This window comes from Vulpes vulpes, chromosome 12, assembly GCF_048418805.1.
Source record: "Vulpes vulpes isolate BD-2025 chromosome 12, VulVul3, whole genome shotgun sequence".
NCBI classification, from domain to species: domain Eukaryota; kingdom Metazoa; phylum Chordata; class Mammalia; order Carnivora; family Canidae; genus Vulpes; species Vulpes vulpes.
In genome coordinates, this window is record NC_132791.1 from 8,885,873 (window position 1) to 8,902,682 (window position 16,810).

Here is a 16,810-nt window from a genome sequence, read left to right on the forward strand (position 1 = left end):
GTGAATGAGTGTGAGAGAAGCCAACCGCAGGACTGTTGTGGAAGGCAGGTGGCAGGCAATCTGTAGTCTTAAGAAAGGGAGGCTGGCTCTCTCTGTCTCTGTAGAGTGTGCAATAATTGATCTCAGGGTAGTGAGTTTGAGCCCCACGTTGAGTGGGGAGATTTTTTTAAAAAAAATCTTAAAGGAAAGGAAAGGAAAGAAAGGGAGAAAGAGAAAGTTCCCATCTGTGAATTGCAGTTGGAAACTTTGGTCATTACTTAGGGTTAGGTACTTAGAATTACTGAATTGGGATGGTGTTAGTAAGGTAAAATCACCTAAAAGCAACTGGGAAAGTCACAGAACCTGCTTGGGGCAGGACTTTATGGTGAGAAAAGAACTTACCCTGCTGAAGAAACTTCGAAGAAATAGAAGATATTAAATGAGGTCATATTACTTGCAAGTCATGCTTGCTCAGCACCCGATTTACAAAGATAATCTCAGCCCATATGTTTAACTCTCCTTTTTCTACCCCCAAATCCCAAAAGATAAATCAAGCCTAAAATTAAGAAAAATAAATCTATAGAAGGGCAGAAGGGTATCATAATCAAGGGGCCAGAAATACTCAGCAGTTTCTGGAAGATACAAAGAGATGTGACTGGCTTCATAGAAAAATTAGTATCAACCAAGTCGCTGAAACCTAAAAGTTTGCTGAGAGGAGAATGGATACATCTCCCTATAAAGTCATGGAAAATTCCAGAGTTCAGATAACAAGGCTGTAAGTAGGAACAGACTTTGAGAGAGTGAGTAGAGTAGTGGAAGAACGTTATGAACTATTATGAGTGCATATAGCACTAGACTGAGGCATCTATCTATGGGTTAGAGCCTCTTTCATGGGTGTTTTTGGGGGACATTTATGTTAAGCACTAGAGCCTGAGAAGAAGTTGACAGATTATGTAGGACTCCCTCTCTCCACAAAAATATGCAGAGCATAAAGATTAGAAAGTTTATGGGTTTAAAATAAATTTATTTACTAGAAGTCTAATGAATTTCTATTACAACTACATTCTTTCTAATCTTATGCTCTGCAGAGATAAAATGTAGAGAAGAGAAAAGCAATTGGTAAGGATACAATAGAGGAAAATGTCCCTGAGTTTAAGAGAGATTTGCATCTCAAGTTCTTCCCTTTAAATTCTGTGTTGAAAGAAAATACATCAATTTACCAATTGATTCTGTAGGGCTGGCATAATATTGTTAACAAAACCTGAGCAGGAGAGTTCTTAAAAACTAGGCTATTTCCATTTTTGAAAATATATGCAATAATCCTAAAGAAATTACAGCAAATTGAAACCACACAATTAAACAAACAAAAAAAGAGCAATGTGTTTAAAGAATGAAAAAACTTTCCAATTTAAAGTGAAAAATGACATGTTCATCACAAAGTTAAAATAATGACAAGGCATTTCATTGAGTTTACAACATATTTATGTAAAAAACATTTGTTAGATTAAGATTAAAATAAATATCTTTAATCTCATAAAGAATATCAGAAACTAGTGACTGAATGCAAACCAAACATAAAGTGAAGTGATTAAAGTCTATAAAATATAACTATGATAATTCATGATAGATTCTTATTTCAGATATTGGTAAGCTGGGTTATCAAACCAACTCTCACACTGAAAAAAATTAAAATTCTGGAAGATACTTTTAAAAATATAACAAACTTGGAAACTTTCATTCTCCCTAAGACATTTTTCCAACCCAGAAAAATGTGTTTCCTTTGAGGAGTGAGGAGACAGAAATCAAAACTCTGGGTTTCATAAGGGTTAGGAGTCTAATAAGAGATACAAGAAACTAATGTCTCAAAGAATCAAGTATCAGGGAGGTGTCAATAATAACTACAAGTGAAATAGCCCATGTAGAAATGCAGGCTGCGTTACAGTTATCTGGGATAACCAAGAAGCTTCAAACCTTGAACTAGGTTTAAGATTGTCCAAGATAAGTAGTTGCTTCCGGTCCTTGGCAGAAATAAACAAAAAATTCTTTCTGGAGAAAGGTACCTTTATCTAGACTTCAAATTAATTCCTGGCTTCCTCCCCCCTAAATAGTGAACAGCACTTAGTCAAAGATAACTAGGCACACAAGGAAACAAAGCACAATGAACAAGAGTCAGCAGGAAAACATAACGGAAAGACACCTAAAATGGCATCCCATCTCACTCAAAAGCCAAAGTTCTTTCAATGCCCTACATGAGCTTATATGATCCATGATTCCTAAATTACACCCCTTATTTCTTTCCTCTTTGCTCACTCACCTCCAGTCACATTGACTACTTGCTATTCCTTTGACATACTTTCTGCAAGTTTATCTGACTCTCCCCAGTTTTCTTCCCATAATTATTGACATAGTCTCATCCTCAGTCTTCACATCTTAGCTCAAATGTCTTCATCTAAATGAGGCTTCCTTGACCACTCTATTGAAAATGGAATCTTTCTCCCAAGGTTGCACATTCTGTCTCATTTTCCTGCATCATTTTTCTCCATAGTATTCGACACTGTCTGCATAGAATATTCTGCTATTTGTTTTATTTTGTTTGTCTTTCCCTGTCATAATGTAAGCTCTTTGAGGCAAGGAACTTCACTTTTTTTTTTAGTTTTTTTTCTTGAAAATATGACTTTATTTTTTTTATTTTATTAGTTTCAGAGGTAGAATTTAGTGATTCACCAGTTGCATATATGCTCAGTGATTGTTACATCTAGTGCCCTCCTTAATACCCTTCACCCTCTTGTCCCTTCCTGCCCCCATCTCCCCTCCAGCAACCCTCAGTTTGTTTCCTAGAGTTCACTGTCTCTTATGATATGCCTCCCTCTCAATTTTTATCTTATTTTATTTTTCCTTTCCTTTCCCTATGTTCATCTGTTTTGTTTCTTAAATTCCACATATGAGTGAAATAATAGGGTATTTGTCTTTCTCTGACTGACTTAGTTTACTTGTTTTATTTGCTCCTGTATCCATAATGTCTAAAATATTGCCTGATGCCTGGGAGATTCTCAGTAGATATTTGTAGAATGAGTAAATGAACATTTATATGTAAAGTGCTTAGAACAGAGCCTGGTACATAGTATCACTTAATATATGTTATTATTATCAGTATAAAAATGAATTAAAGGATATTAAACTGACAGTTATGGGTTCTAATTCTGGATTGTTTTTCATCAAAGTACCTCTAGTTCCAGTGAACTAATTTTTATGCTGATGAGTTTTGTGAAAATTATCTTACCTGTGTGGGAAGGAATTTTTACCTCTTCACTTTTATATAAAAGCATAAATTTTTTTTTTTATTTTTCTACTCTTCCTTTACAATACAAGGAAAGAGGCAAACACATGGAGTATAATTTTTAGGGCAATGACTTCTAGGATGAAAATCCTGAAAGACTTTGAAAAATGGAGTGCAGGTAGGATCAGTAACAGAGATCAAGGCAACTTCACAATTATGTGGTCTATCCTGAAATTCCTCTCCAGTGAGTCTTCCCCAGACAAGTCCCCATACAGATGGCACTCACAGCATTTCCGTTTTCAATCCAGCTGATGGTGGGCACAGGGATGCCTGTTGCTGTACAGCGCAGGGTCACAAAGGAGCCAAATGTGACATTGTGGGATTCAGGAGCCCTCAGGATTCTGGCAAAAACTGTTAGGAAAACAGAAGTGGTGAGTGACTCCTAACGGGAATGCTCAAACTGGAGTGGTCTTTTAAAAATGCAGATCAAATTGTGTTCTCCTGTGTAAACTCCTTCCATGTTCCCTCTATATTAAGGTAAGACCAAATGCCATACTGTGGCTTCTAAGCCACTTAATGCTATAACTCTACGTTTCTCACCCCTGCCCGCTACTCCAAGCTTCTTCCTTCTTTAGGAGCTTGTCTATGCTTTCCCTCGGCCTAGAGCACTCATCCCAGATCTTCATGTGGCACATTCATTGTATCATCCAGTCTCTGGTTAAGTGGAATTTCCTCAGAAAGGCCTTCCTTGACCACCCAACATAAGGTATAGCCTGCTCCCATTCACTTTTTCATCATCCTGTTTTATTGCCTTTACATGTCTTACCACTATCTGAAGTTATTTTTTATTTGTCTGTTGTCTGCCTCTCTCCCCCTCCGTAGATTGTGAGTTTTCAGCAACCAAAAACCTAGTCTGTTTTGTTCAGAAGAGTGCCTGACCAAAGTAATAGTATTTAATTTAATTAATTAAATAATTAATGAATGATTTATATCTTCAACTATATCACAGTGGGAGGACACACAAAATTTGTTAATTTTTTTAGAGAATGAAATGAGCACATTGTGCCAAAAAAGAAAGAACTATTTTAGGCCAAGTGTGAGCAGGAGAATAGATCATTAATATTCTATTCTGAGACTGAATCCCTACTGATTAATTAAGAGAACATCCGAGGAAGATACGATTTGACAACTGAATCCTTTTTGCAGATTCTAATTTTAGATTTGGAGGTTCAGATTAATTCAACTCCCAATTTTTTTATATTGAGGACTATAAGAGATGGAATCTAGAAGAGCATGTTAGAAATACAATGTTAGGCACAAAAGCCAGAAGAAAGGAAAAGCAAGGAAGGCTCCATCTTTAAGGGAACAGGTGGTTTAAAAAGGCATCAAATGTTTAAAATACAGCTGAATCTGACCCCTGAAACAAAACTGAGACTGCTTTTAATAAATCCTGTAGTCTAATTCCCATCTGACAAAACATAGAGGTTAAGGAACATGTTAAGCAACATTACAGGGATGCAACTCATTCAAATTCAGAATATAGACAATTCAACAGGACAAATTATAATTTTCTCAATAAATAACTTGTATCGGGGGGATAAAGAAAAAGAAATATTATAGAGTCAAAAAGACTTAGGAGGCATAACCTCATATGCAATGTGTGGATGTTATTTGGATTCTTACTCAATAGATCAGATGAAGAAAGATATTTTGAGATAATTGGATTAAAACTGTGCAGTCCTGGTAGTAAATGGTACTAAGAAATTAGTGCTAATTGCGGATGGGTGGAATAATAAAAATGGTAATGCAATTGTATTTTTTAAAAAAATCCCTACACTAAGGTACATATTGGTTGATTGAATCAATGTCTGGGATTTGCTTTAAAAGAAACCAACAGCAATAAAATAGCAGTAGAATCAAAGAAACAAAATCAGTAGACTGTTGATCATTGTTGCTGGTGGGTAATGGGAACATGGGAGTTCACTATATTACTGTACCTCCTTTTCTGTAAGATTGGAAATCTTACAATAACATTTTATTTTTTTTTAATTTTTTATTTTATTATTTATGATAGTCACAGAGAGAGAGAGAGAGGCAGAGACATAGGCAGAGGGAGAAGCAGGCTCCATGCACCGGGAGCCCGACGTGGGATTCGATCCTGGGTCTCCAGGATCACGCCCTGGGCCAAAGGCAGGCGCTAAACCACTAGCGCCACCCAGGGATCCCTTACAATAACATTTTAAAATATTGCTGTGGAGCCTACCCCACAGCTCCAGAAAACATGTGATGAGACCTACACTTCTTCTGCCATTCAAATAGTATCAAGTTTTAGAAAACTCTGAAACTGAAGACAAGTAAGGCTCTGAGGAGGAACATTTGGCAGAGGCAGCAGTCCTAAAAGCCTCAGAAATATCTACCACAGTTTTAGATCAAAATTCTATGAGGGATAATCCTAAATTGAAATGAAATGTGGGGAAAATTTTCCCTACCAGGTGAGTTATAGAGCCTGAAAGATTTCATAGCACAATGAGTGGCAGTAGCCATAGTGATCAGCAGAGTTGGCTGGAAAAGTGAATGACCCTGTGGGGTCTCATGGGGCACGTTGCTACGAGCGCCCCATGCTTGGTTTAATTATCTGCTGTCTGTGTCTTGAACTTACTAGTGATTTTTGGATTAAAATCATTGTCATTTGCACCTGGCCCACAGGTTATGGAGCCAGTCCTGGTAGTCAGGGATAAACATGTCACCTTAAAAGAAGGGGTGAAGTCTGTACCTCTACTGAAGTTCCAGAAAAGCAGGACTCCAAGGTGAAATAGGAAATTAAAATGTTGCATAATGAATGAGTCGGAAGGATCAAGTGTCAATCAAGATTAAGTGACAGGCTGTCCTCCCTGGAAATACTAAATTTCTCAAGACCAGCCAGCTTGGAGGCAGTGCACACTTCTTCCAGATGTACCGCGGTGACACACGGTGACCCATCTGACCACCTGATGGGAGATTTCTCCCAACTCAGTCCAAACTCACAGGTTGTGTACTCTTGACAACAGACTGGCCGGCATCCACTGCATTGTTACGTCTAGTGGGTTTAGAGGGGGAAAAGGCCAGGAATAAAAGGGAAGCTGTTTTTTGCGCACCCACACTCTTGCCAAAAGATAAAATAGAACTTTCCCCCGTTTTCCAGTATTGAAAGATGTCTTCCACCCTTCCTGCCAGTTTCCCCCTTCCCACCCCCAAAGAAGGCATCCTAGCAAGGGTGCTCTCAGATATTTTCTCCCTTTCTAATGTTTTCTGACTATAATAGTAGAGACATAGATTGTACAACATATCTGAGTCCATGTTCATCATTTGGTTGAAATAGCTTTTTGGGGTTGAGGCTATGCTTGTGTGTCTTACATATTTTGAGTGTGAAACTACTGTATTCATCATTTTATGGATCAAATTACCTCTCAGATTCTGAAAAAAGCAGGATCCTTGAGAGATTGAGAGTGGGATTATCTCAATCCCATAGGTACTAGAAAAGTGTAACCAGCAGCTACTGCAGGTAATTCTGTACCCTTGAGCCTGAATGAGAGCCGTCTGGCTAAAGAGCAAAATAAAAAGTTGGATAAGAATGAAATCTAGATACTTCTGCTTTAATTTATAGAGACAAAACTTTTCAGTTGGGGACTGTAAATTCTTCCTGGAAATGCAGTAATAAGGGAGGATTTATTTTTTTCTAATTTACAGCTTTTTTTTTTTTTTTTTTTACTTTTGGCTGGTATTATATTATTTAGAATATCATTTGGGCTCACTGCAAACTTTCAAACTTTTGATGATCTATATTGCACAACACAGCTAAGCATAATGTGAGGTGGTAAATAAGATAGAGTCAACATGGCCTTGTAGTGAATTTACTTAATATAATGCTCTGTCCCATATCAGAACCTTCTAGGGTGTCCAGTGGGGCCCAGGATGGTACAAAAAAGAGCAGGATTGGCATTTTCAGTGGCTTCATGAAGGTATGACGGTGCTGATAAACTTCTGGTCTCCTCCTCCAAAAGAACAGATAGATATACCCTTCGCTGAGCCAGGGTATATTTCATTGTGTGTTGAGAAAAACACCTTTTGAAAAAAACAACTTTGTTTTCCTGAGTTGCTGCCTCAGCATTCTAAAGTATGATAACCCTACCACACCCAGAATCTAGACATTTAGATAGGGACTTGAGTTTCAGATGTCCGTCATAAATCCCCACTTTGCTTTTCCTGGGCACCTTTTAAAATAATCACTTAGAGGGAAGCCCTAAAAAAGTGAGTATCTTCTGTCTCAATAACCTTGTAAGTATAGCTTCTTGCTGTCCCACTCTCTTCTCTGTGACCTGGGTCAGAGGACTGCCCTTCCCTGGGCTCACAGGATGTTCCTGAGACCCTGGCTTCTGGGATTTGTAAATAATAAATCTTGTGATTCCATTTCCTTTCTGTGGGTGTGTTGAAACTACGCCTTCAATCACAGTGAACCCATGGGTTTCACTTCCCCAAAGTGGGAGCTGGGATGCCGAGGGAGCTCCTTGCTGACCCCATGTGGGTAGCTTGTGTCCCCTCAGTGCTCTTTATTCAATTAACCAGCTCCTGCTTCTCCACATGCATTGTTAAGTCTAGTGGGTTAAGAGGGGAAAAAGGCCAGGAGTAAAAGGGAAGCTGTTTTTTTGCGCACCCACATTCTTGCCAAAAGATAAAATAGAACTTGTCCCCTTTTTCCAGTATTGAAAGATGTCTTCCACCTTTCCTGCCAGTTTCCCCCTCCCCACCCCCAAAGAAGGCCACAGATGTCTCCTTATCAAAATGTTTCTCAACACAGTCCCTTACCCTTGTTTGTGTTTCTTCATAGCACTTATCACCAGGTCATAACTATTGACTTGTTTGTTTGTTGGCAGTCTCCTCCTCTGGAATGTAAGCACCATAAGGGCAGAGCTTGCTTTGTTCACTAACACAGGCCAATTGATAAGTAGATAGACAGAGCTCTGCATGGTACATAGCAGCCATTCAATAAATATTTGTTGAATCAGTGAATGAATCAATGAATGAATGAGTGACTCTTCTGCTTGGTGAGATTGGAGAAAGGGACTTGTCTGTTATGAGTATCACAGCTCCCATGGGACCATCAGTCTCCCAGCTACCCTCAAACAAGAAGGGTATGAGGTTAAGGTGCAGTAAGCATCCCAGCTCAGGGCTTCTCTGTCTTACAACTTAGGGTGAAAGGTTAAAGAGCGGGGAGGGGCTGAGAAGGATGAGGAAACAGATGTTAGTCTAATTCTTGGATGGAAAAGTAGAAACTTTTATTTTTCAATCCAGCTTTATCAGCAATAAAACTGATATTTTTATACCCATCTGTATTTGTTACTAGCTTCAAGCAGAAGAGGTGAAGGAGGGATGAAAAAATTCCACCATATTTATCAAACGTTGAAAACAGTAAGGCCAGTTGCAATTAAAAATGAATGCTAGACTGACTTTCATGGATAATAATGCGCTGGTAATAATAAACTTAGATGTCATGCAGTAATACACTCCCATTATTTTGGTGGTAGCCCCAAACTGACAATGCATTCTAGGTCATCCATTTTAAAAGTAATGTGGTATATTTCATATCAAGTAAAATATCCACTGAATATCCCTATCTTGCATTTTATTTGCATCCAAAAACAGTATAAAAGTGTTTTTATTACATAAACTAGTTGCTTAATAGAAGAGGTACAGCATTACTTAGTAATTTAGAGGATGTTTACAACTGTTTTGGTATGGATTTTTTAAGAAAGAACATGGTGCAACTCTTTTTTCTATAGTCTTATCCATTATTCTCCAATTTGCTGTAAGCCCTATCCCACTTGCTTTCCTGGGGGGCAAGCAAATTACTGTTCATCTGCATCATGGGAAATAGACATAGGCGATCTGCTTATCCCTGGATTTTCTGTTGTGGTATTCATTCATGAGTTTGCGGCTTTAATTTCTTGTGGGAAAATCTACAGCACTAACTGCAGATTGAGAATCATACTTTCAAAACTGGGCGTAAGCAGCCAGTGATTCCAAAATCCTATATAAAAACATAACCATATTATGTTCTCATTCTCATTCATCCCCATCCCTTCCCTTTCTCTTTCCATTTTCCAAAGCACTTTCAGATACATAATAAATCTTATTACTGATTGTCATTTTAAGGCATAATTTGAATTTGTAATAGGAAGATAGAGCTATTACTCAGTCTGAAATTGCCCTGATGGTGCAATGGAAAGCCTAGGGCAGGGGACCCAAATGAAGTCTCGAAATGCACAAGCAGTTTGGCTTGAGATGAATTGCCTCTCCTTTCTTGGTAGGACCAGAGGAATACTTAAATCCCTTATAAATTCTGTTCCTGAGCAATTATTTCAAAGGACACAATGAGCTCACATGGATTTTATTTTCTGTCATTTTTTCCCCTTTCTTCATTTAATTCTAGTGTGCCTTAAGGAGATTTTTTAAAGGTTACTTGATTCTAACCAGCAGTGACTGCTGGAAATGAAGTGAAAGCAAATAAAAACAAAAAACAAAAGAAAAAAAAAAGAATCACACAGGAGCAGGTGAAATGATTTTATCTAAGTTTGATTGTATACAGCCTGATGTTTGGAAATAGAAAAGCATTTCAAATACCTTATTTGAGATCCTAAGGAGGTGCTGTTTCAATTACTATCAGCCTCAAGTTTATTTCTAGAGCCAAATGGTATCATATGAGAACTTGTGAATCTTATCCAAAATACATAAAAGTTTAGGTTAGAACAACACAAAGCTTGAATCTTAATCAAGATAGAAGGTGCTCACTTGGAAGAAAAACTCTTATTCTACAAAGTAGAGTTTTTCCTCCCAAACAAATCCATCTACTTTCTTCTAAACATATCCCACTAAATAGATGTATATATCTATGGACAATTAAAATCAATTTAAATTTGATTGATTTGGTTTGGTTTCAAGCAGTTTCATAATACTTGTCTTCTTGGAATAATAACAATAAAAACCTAAGCTGGCATCTTGACATTTTTACATTTCTCCAAAACTTGTAACACCTTCCCTTCCCACTACATCCCCTTACGCCAAAAAGGCTTTCAGTCAAAAGGTAACTTTCTGTTACAACCAGTGTGAGATTTATAGTCTCAAGCTGATTTATATCATTTTGTTCGCATTTTCAGAGTTTACTTAATAAAAGTAAGTGGTCAATAAATACATTATAAAATAAAGCAGCCTATCTAATAACAGTCAAATGCTGACAATATTCCTGGTCCATCATTTGTTATTTCCTAAAAACAAAATAAAATAAAATAAAATAAAATAAATAAAAAAAATAGACACCTAGAATTGTCTATAAGGTCAGCAAAAAATAAACAATTGAATAGAACCATATATTTAAAAAGAAGGGCAGAAAGAAAAAAAATACCTTTAGTATCTTGTTCAGGTTCACTTTCTTCTATTAATAGAAATAACACAAAACAAACACACACAACAAACATACAAACAAAAACAACACATCATGAAAAGGGAAAATCTTTGACCACAGAAACATCAGTTGCACAACAAGATTAATTAGAATCTGCTTGTTTCTTATTTCAATAAGAAACAAGTGCAATCAAGGGAAATTCCTGACCTCTTCAAGCAAACTATTAAATGACATAAAATTTCAAATGACTACTTTTAGTCGGGCAGCACGACACAAATAATCAACTACAGCATACCCAACAGCATAGCTCATTCATGCATTTTTATTTGAATGTTGACAATCACCCTTTCTTTCAAGGCAACAGGCTGCCTACTATTCTGATAAATTGTGTTTTCCCTTTGTTAGCATGGCTTCTCCTTTTACAAGGTCCTGCTGTGAAGTCAGTGAGGTTGACTCTGGGATCTCAACTATCATTTCTATGGCAATAGACTCATGTTGTGGTAAACAGAGGATTAGGGGGTTTCTGCAGAACAGAGCCTACCACCAACAGAGATTCTCTCCTCTGTACCCACTCCCGAAGGCTGCTCCCAGAGCAGAGAGGAGCAAATCACTATCTTGCAGGAAACTACCAGTGAAGCAGGCTCCAAAGAAAAATGTAAAAATGTCTATGCGGTGTGTGCAGAATCGAGGATTTGTGATTTTTTTTAAATCCTAGAAAAGAGACAACCATCAAATTGATTGTTCCAAAATGTTTAATATAATAACTATATCAGATGTAGATCCCACATGGAGCTCTGTTTCTCTTTCCTGAAAGTTTGTTTATGTCAATTTAGACCTTTCTTCAAATTAGTGACAAGCTGACTGCAGCATTTGTTTATAAGTATAAAATAGCGATGCTATTGTTAACGACTTTGAATGCTAAGGATGTATTTGCATAGTTCTTCCCAGGTTATGGATATTTGCACACGTTATCTCCTTTAACCCTGATCATATCCCTGTGATTAAACATAACTGATATTATTCAGCCCATTTTCCAGACGAGGAATCTGAGATTCAGAGCCTTGCTGCAGGGTCAGAGCCAGAAATGCCCCTCCAGACATCAATTCTCCCTTCTAAGGTGTTTCATAGTAAGAAATCCTCATTTTTGCACTTAATACTCAACCCTCTTAAATGTAAGCGAACTTATAATTTCCCTTTTAAATTGTACTGACTAAATGTTCCCCATCTCCACCAACCAAGTCCGTGGCACATTCCTGTTTTATTTTTTGAAGGTCAAAGACTACATGAAAGTTGTTACATTTGAATACATTTATGGTTAAAAGGAGAGTTAGAAATGTACCTACACAAAGAAAATCATTTTTTACAACACCCCCAACAGTGCCTGGTATTTTTCATACTGAAAACTGGTCATGTGGACGCTTGAAACTGCCGAGTTCCCTGGTTTCCAACACAGACATTAATCAGGAAAAATAACACGGAGGTCCATGTTTGGACCAGATTAGCCCAAATGAAAAATTGCATTTGGACGCCTTTAGGCTGGGCATGTTTTCCTAGCTCCCTAACGCAGTTGTACTTATTTCCAGATCTTACTATTTTTGTTTTCCATCAGCCCAGTAACTATCTATGAGTGACTGAGATGGGAATGGGACTCCTATGGGAATATTAAGTGTCTTCATTCCCTGGCTGCTGTCGTTGCCCCAATTTTTTCCACCCAAGTTAAAAGGCCTCCGTACATTTTGAGAATCCTATTTCTTCATTTTTAAAAAAATTTTATAATTTTTGTTTTTTCTCTTACAATATTCTTTTTGGGTTCTGGAGCAAGTGCAGGTACATTCTGAGTCTCCTTTTACTTTTGCTCCAGTGGTCTTTGACTGGACCACCCTTGAGAGTGTACCATGAAGACCGTGCTGACTTCCCTTTGCTACCTTTCACTTTGTACCTATTGTTATTACTGCTGTTCATTTTGCTTCATTTCTTTGGAATTGGGAGCAATGTGAAGTTTTGAAAGAATGCACCCATTTCCTCCACTGCAGATCTACAGAAGCGACTCAAGAGATAAGTGATTGTCCAAGATCTGCCATTTTCCTAGGAGGAGGCCTCAAAGTTGTATCAGAAATTATATCTTCATATAGTTTCTTTCTAGGCACAAAGTGCAGATATACAGCTCTGTACATATGTATTTACACATGCTTATAGATTTATACACATGTATACCACATACACAAGTAAGATTACTTTAAATTAGAGAAAATGATGCAAGAATAATCTGCAAAACCTATTTAAACTTGAGTACACCCATTCGGTGTATTAGATTATTGGTCATTCTGAGTCAGTCTGTAGTTCTAGTTTTTTCCACGTATCCTGCTTGCTTAGCCTGTGATCCCTCTTGACTTCCGAACTTACTGTTTTACCACCTATCAACTTTTAAATATTTGGCTCTATGGTCTTTATTCCCATTTAATTGCTCTATGTGTTATGCATCAGTCTCATCTTCCAAACTGATGTGTAATCTGTGTTGGGGGGGTGGAGGCAGGGAGCAGTATAGCATATTTACTTTTGTTATGTTTCCTTTAACCCCTAAAGTTTAGCACAGTCTCTTATAGAAAAAAGAAGATACTTCAAAAAGGAGTTGGATAGCGATTCATTTTCCTTTTCTACTGTCCTGGAATTGCTCAATAAGACATTTAGAAGAGATAATCTCTGTTGGAGTAATCTGAGATATAATCAACATCCGAGTTAAATAGTATCTGTATCGTTTTCTTGAATACTTTGATTTTTGGGGAACTCAGTACTATCATAGCAACCCATTTAAAATACTGTTTTAAAAAAAGGAATATGTTTTAAATCAAACCAAAACCAGTCTCCTTATAATTACTACCCACAAGACTTAGTTTCTACTCCTAACCACTGGACAAAAAAAAGAAGGCCTTCAAATATTTTCATTTTTTCCAAGCTTGCTATAGCCCCAGTTTACCATGCTGATTGCTCACTTTTGAACTTTCTTACCTTACCTTCTTATCTTAATTTACTGCAGAACTAAAACTGACACACACATAGAGAGTCTCACAAAGTCACAGGATAGTAAGACTCTAATATTCTACTTCTATGACTAGAAATTTGCATACATTTTTGTGTGCGCATTTATATAAAAATACAGTGAGGTCATATTCCATTGAGAATCATGAATACCTACCACTTGTTTTTATACTTGCTCTTCAATTTTGAACGTGTTTGTGTGTGTGTGTGAGAATATGCTTTGATTCTAAGAAAGATAAATTAAGTTTTGCCTACTCAATTCACTGTATTAGTTGATTGGAGAAAAAAATTTGGAAGGGAAAATCTATCATATAGGAAGAGGGAAAGCCATCAAAGTTCCCTGGCTGAAATGAACTTATTTAGGAAGATCATGTAGGTCACGTAGATTTTGTGGAGAGAAAGAAACAGGCTAGAAGAGAAAACAGGCATAACTGTGGGATCTCTCCCATTCTTCAGACTGCAAGAGTTAGGAGAGCCAAGAAGATAATAGAGATCTGGCCACCTAGGCCAAAGTCTCAATGGAAGCTGTTCTTGCACATTCTTGCTCTTTGTAGGTTGGCATTGTTTATAATTTTCTTTGTAGGCAAAACCTTAAAGAAATCTCTGATCATCTGGTACTGTCAGGACACCATTCTAGGACTTTTTCATTTTTAAATGATTTGCACAAAGCAGTTAATATAGCAACTAACACACAGCTAGAAAGGACTGGAGGCTAATTTTGAAGCCAGACCTTCTAGCTCTTTCTTTCTTTCATTTATTTTTTTTTTCAGAGCTATTTCTAGCTCATGGTATCTTCCTGACTGATGAAAGCTGTTTCTCCAACTGCCTTTGAAGAGAGAGGGTTTATTTTATTTTTAAATTTCAGTCTGCCTTAGCAAGCTACATTCCAGATATTGATCGTGCTGAGTACCCCTTTTGTAGGTGTTGAAAGCCTACTTAAGTCCATTCCTCACTTATCTGAGAAGAGAGGCAGCATTCTGTAGAAAGAGAAGTCCATTGTTCAGACCTTATTATTAAAACATGGGTGCTAGATTATTTGAATCCATTCTTAAATAGGCTACATTTGTCTCATCTAGCATTGTAATTTAAGAGTTATTGCATTGAATAAATAAAATCTTTTTTAAAAAAAGGGATGCCTCGGTGGCTCAGCGATTGAGCGCCTGCCTTTGGCTCAGGTCGTGATCCCAGGGTCCTGGGATCGAGTCCTGCATCGGGCTCCCTGCAGGGAGCCTGCTTCTCCCTCTGCCTATGTCTCTGCCTCTCTCTGTGTCTCTCATGAATAAATAAATAAAATTTTCAAAAAATATTAATGCGTTGGAGATGCCTAGTAGAAGATAAGCACCACAGGCAGCAAAAAAGAGTCATTTTAGTTGTTTTATTATTTACTTGAAAAGAATTGGCTTAGAGGATTGTTGAAAAGTAATCATACTGAGACTCTGTGGTACTCTGTTTCTGAATACATTCTCCTTTTGTTTTCCAATCATTAGAAGAGCATGTGATGGGATCCCTGGGTGGCGCAGCGGTTTAGTGCCTGCCTTTGGCCCAGGGCGCGATCCGGTAGACCGGGATGGAATCCCACTTCGGGCTCCCGGTGCATGGAGCCTGCTTCTCCCTCTGCCTGTGTCTCTGCCTCTCTCTCTCTCTCTCTCTCTCTCTCTCATTTCTCTATCTCTGTGTGTGTAACTATCATAAATAAATAAAAATTAAAAAAAAGAAGAGCATGTGACAATAATAATAATAAACTTAAGTGAATACCTGGATTTTCTTTGCTAACTTCTTGGTAGCTAAAGCAAAGAAACCCGACCCTGGTGTGCTGCCACTGTTTACATTTCTGCTTCCTTTGAAGCAGAGCAATGCATGAGGTTTATCCACTGTGGCTCCATCTCTGAAGGAATCAGAATGCAAGCTCCTTTAGAAAATATACACAGCACCCTCACAAACAGCCTTCCTTCGCATCTTCAAAGTAAGGCTGGCCTGGCTCCGTGTCATCACGATTCTCTAAAGTGGCTTGGGCTGGGAACGTTTCTGTGGCCTTTGAGATAATAACATTTTCCTAGCTTGTAAATATGGATGGTGAATAATGACTACAAGCAAGAAGTGTTTATCAAGTAAATCAGATAAGAGCCACACAAAGTTAACTTGGTTTTAGTTCAGTACTAGATGTAGAGAGAACAATGATTAAGAATATTTTTGTTGAAATGATCCTGAAAATGTATTAGAAGTTTAAGCATAAGCCAATGAAGAAATTGGACTTCAGTTGTGATTCATGTTTTTCCTTCTTTAAAACAGTGTATATTTTGGTTTTAATGGGAAGAGATGTGAAGCTGCTTAATTGCCAGGACAGAAGCCTTTTTTGGTTTACCTTTTTGAAGGTTTTAATTTTGAGATAACTTTAGGGTTCCAGAAGAGTTGCAAAGATAATATAGAGGGTCTCCAAGTATCCTTCACCCAAGTTCCTCTAATGCTAACATATTATATAAATATAGTACATTTATCAAAATCTTAATTTACTTTTAAATAACATTTTGGACCTAATCTCATGAAAATAAAGATACTTGAGCCGTGAGAGCAATCAAAGAAAGTAAGGTTTATGAAAATTAAGAATTTATTTATTTTTAACGATTTTATTTATTTTTTCATGAGAGACACACAGAGAGAGGTAGCAACATAGGCAGAGGGAGAAGCAGGCTCCCTGCGGGGAGCCCAGTGTGGGACCCTCGGATCACGACCTGAGCCAAAGACAGATGCTTAACCACTGACCCACCCAGGTGCCCCAAGAATGTTTTTTGTTTTTAAAATATTATTATTATTGTTATTTTAGCTCACCAGAAATTTTAGCTGGAAAAAGAAACAGGAGCCATAACCTTAGGCATAAGTGGCACCATAGTACCCTGATTGTCTCAAGTGGCTTGGCTTGAGAACATGGCTGTGGTCTTTGAGATGGAGTTCCAGATGCCCAGATAGGACCACAGGACTCCAAACTGTAGATCCCCATGTGAACGAGATGACATTTGAAAACTATGTCTAAGAAAGAATACCACATGTTATAATCTCAGTGTTAGTCTGTGAGTCAAATTGCAGCC

General features: G+C 37.6%; 1 protein-coding gene across 1 annotated transcript in view; it reads right to left on the bottom strand.

Moving 5' to 3' along the window:
- Positions 1-16,810, bottom strand: part of MUSK (muscle associated receptor tyrosine kinase) — a 90,573-nt gene that overhangs the window by 39,562 nt on the left and 34,201 nt on the right. The window contains exons 6-7 of the mRNA XM_072731763.1: positions 10,692-10,721; positions 3,543-3,667 (exon numbers count right to left, since the gene is read on the bottom strand). Of these exons, the coding sequence (XP_072587864.1) occupies positions 3,543-3,667; positions 10,692-10,721 (155 nt within the window). The remainder of the gene's footprint in view (positions 1-3,542; positions 3,668-10,691; positions 10,722-16,810) is intronic.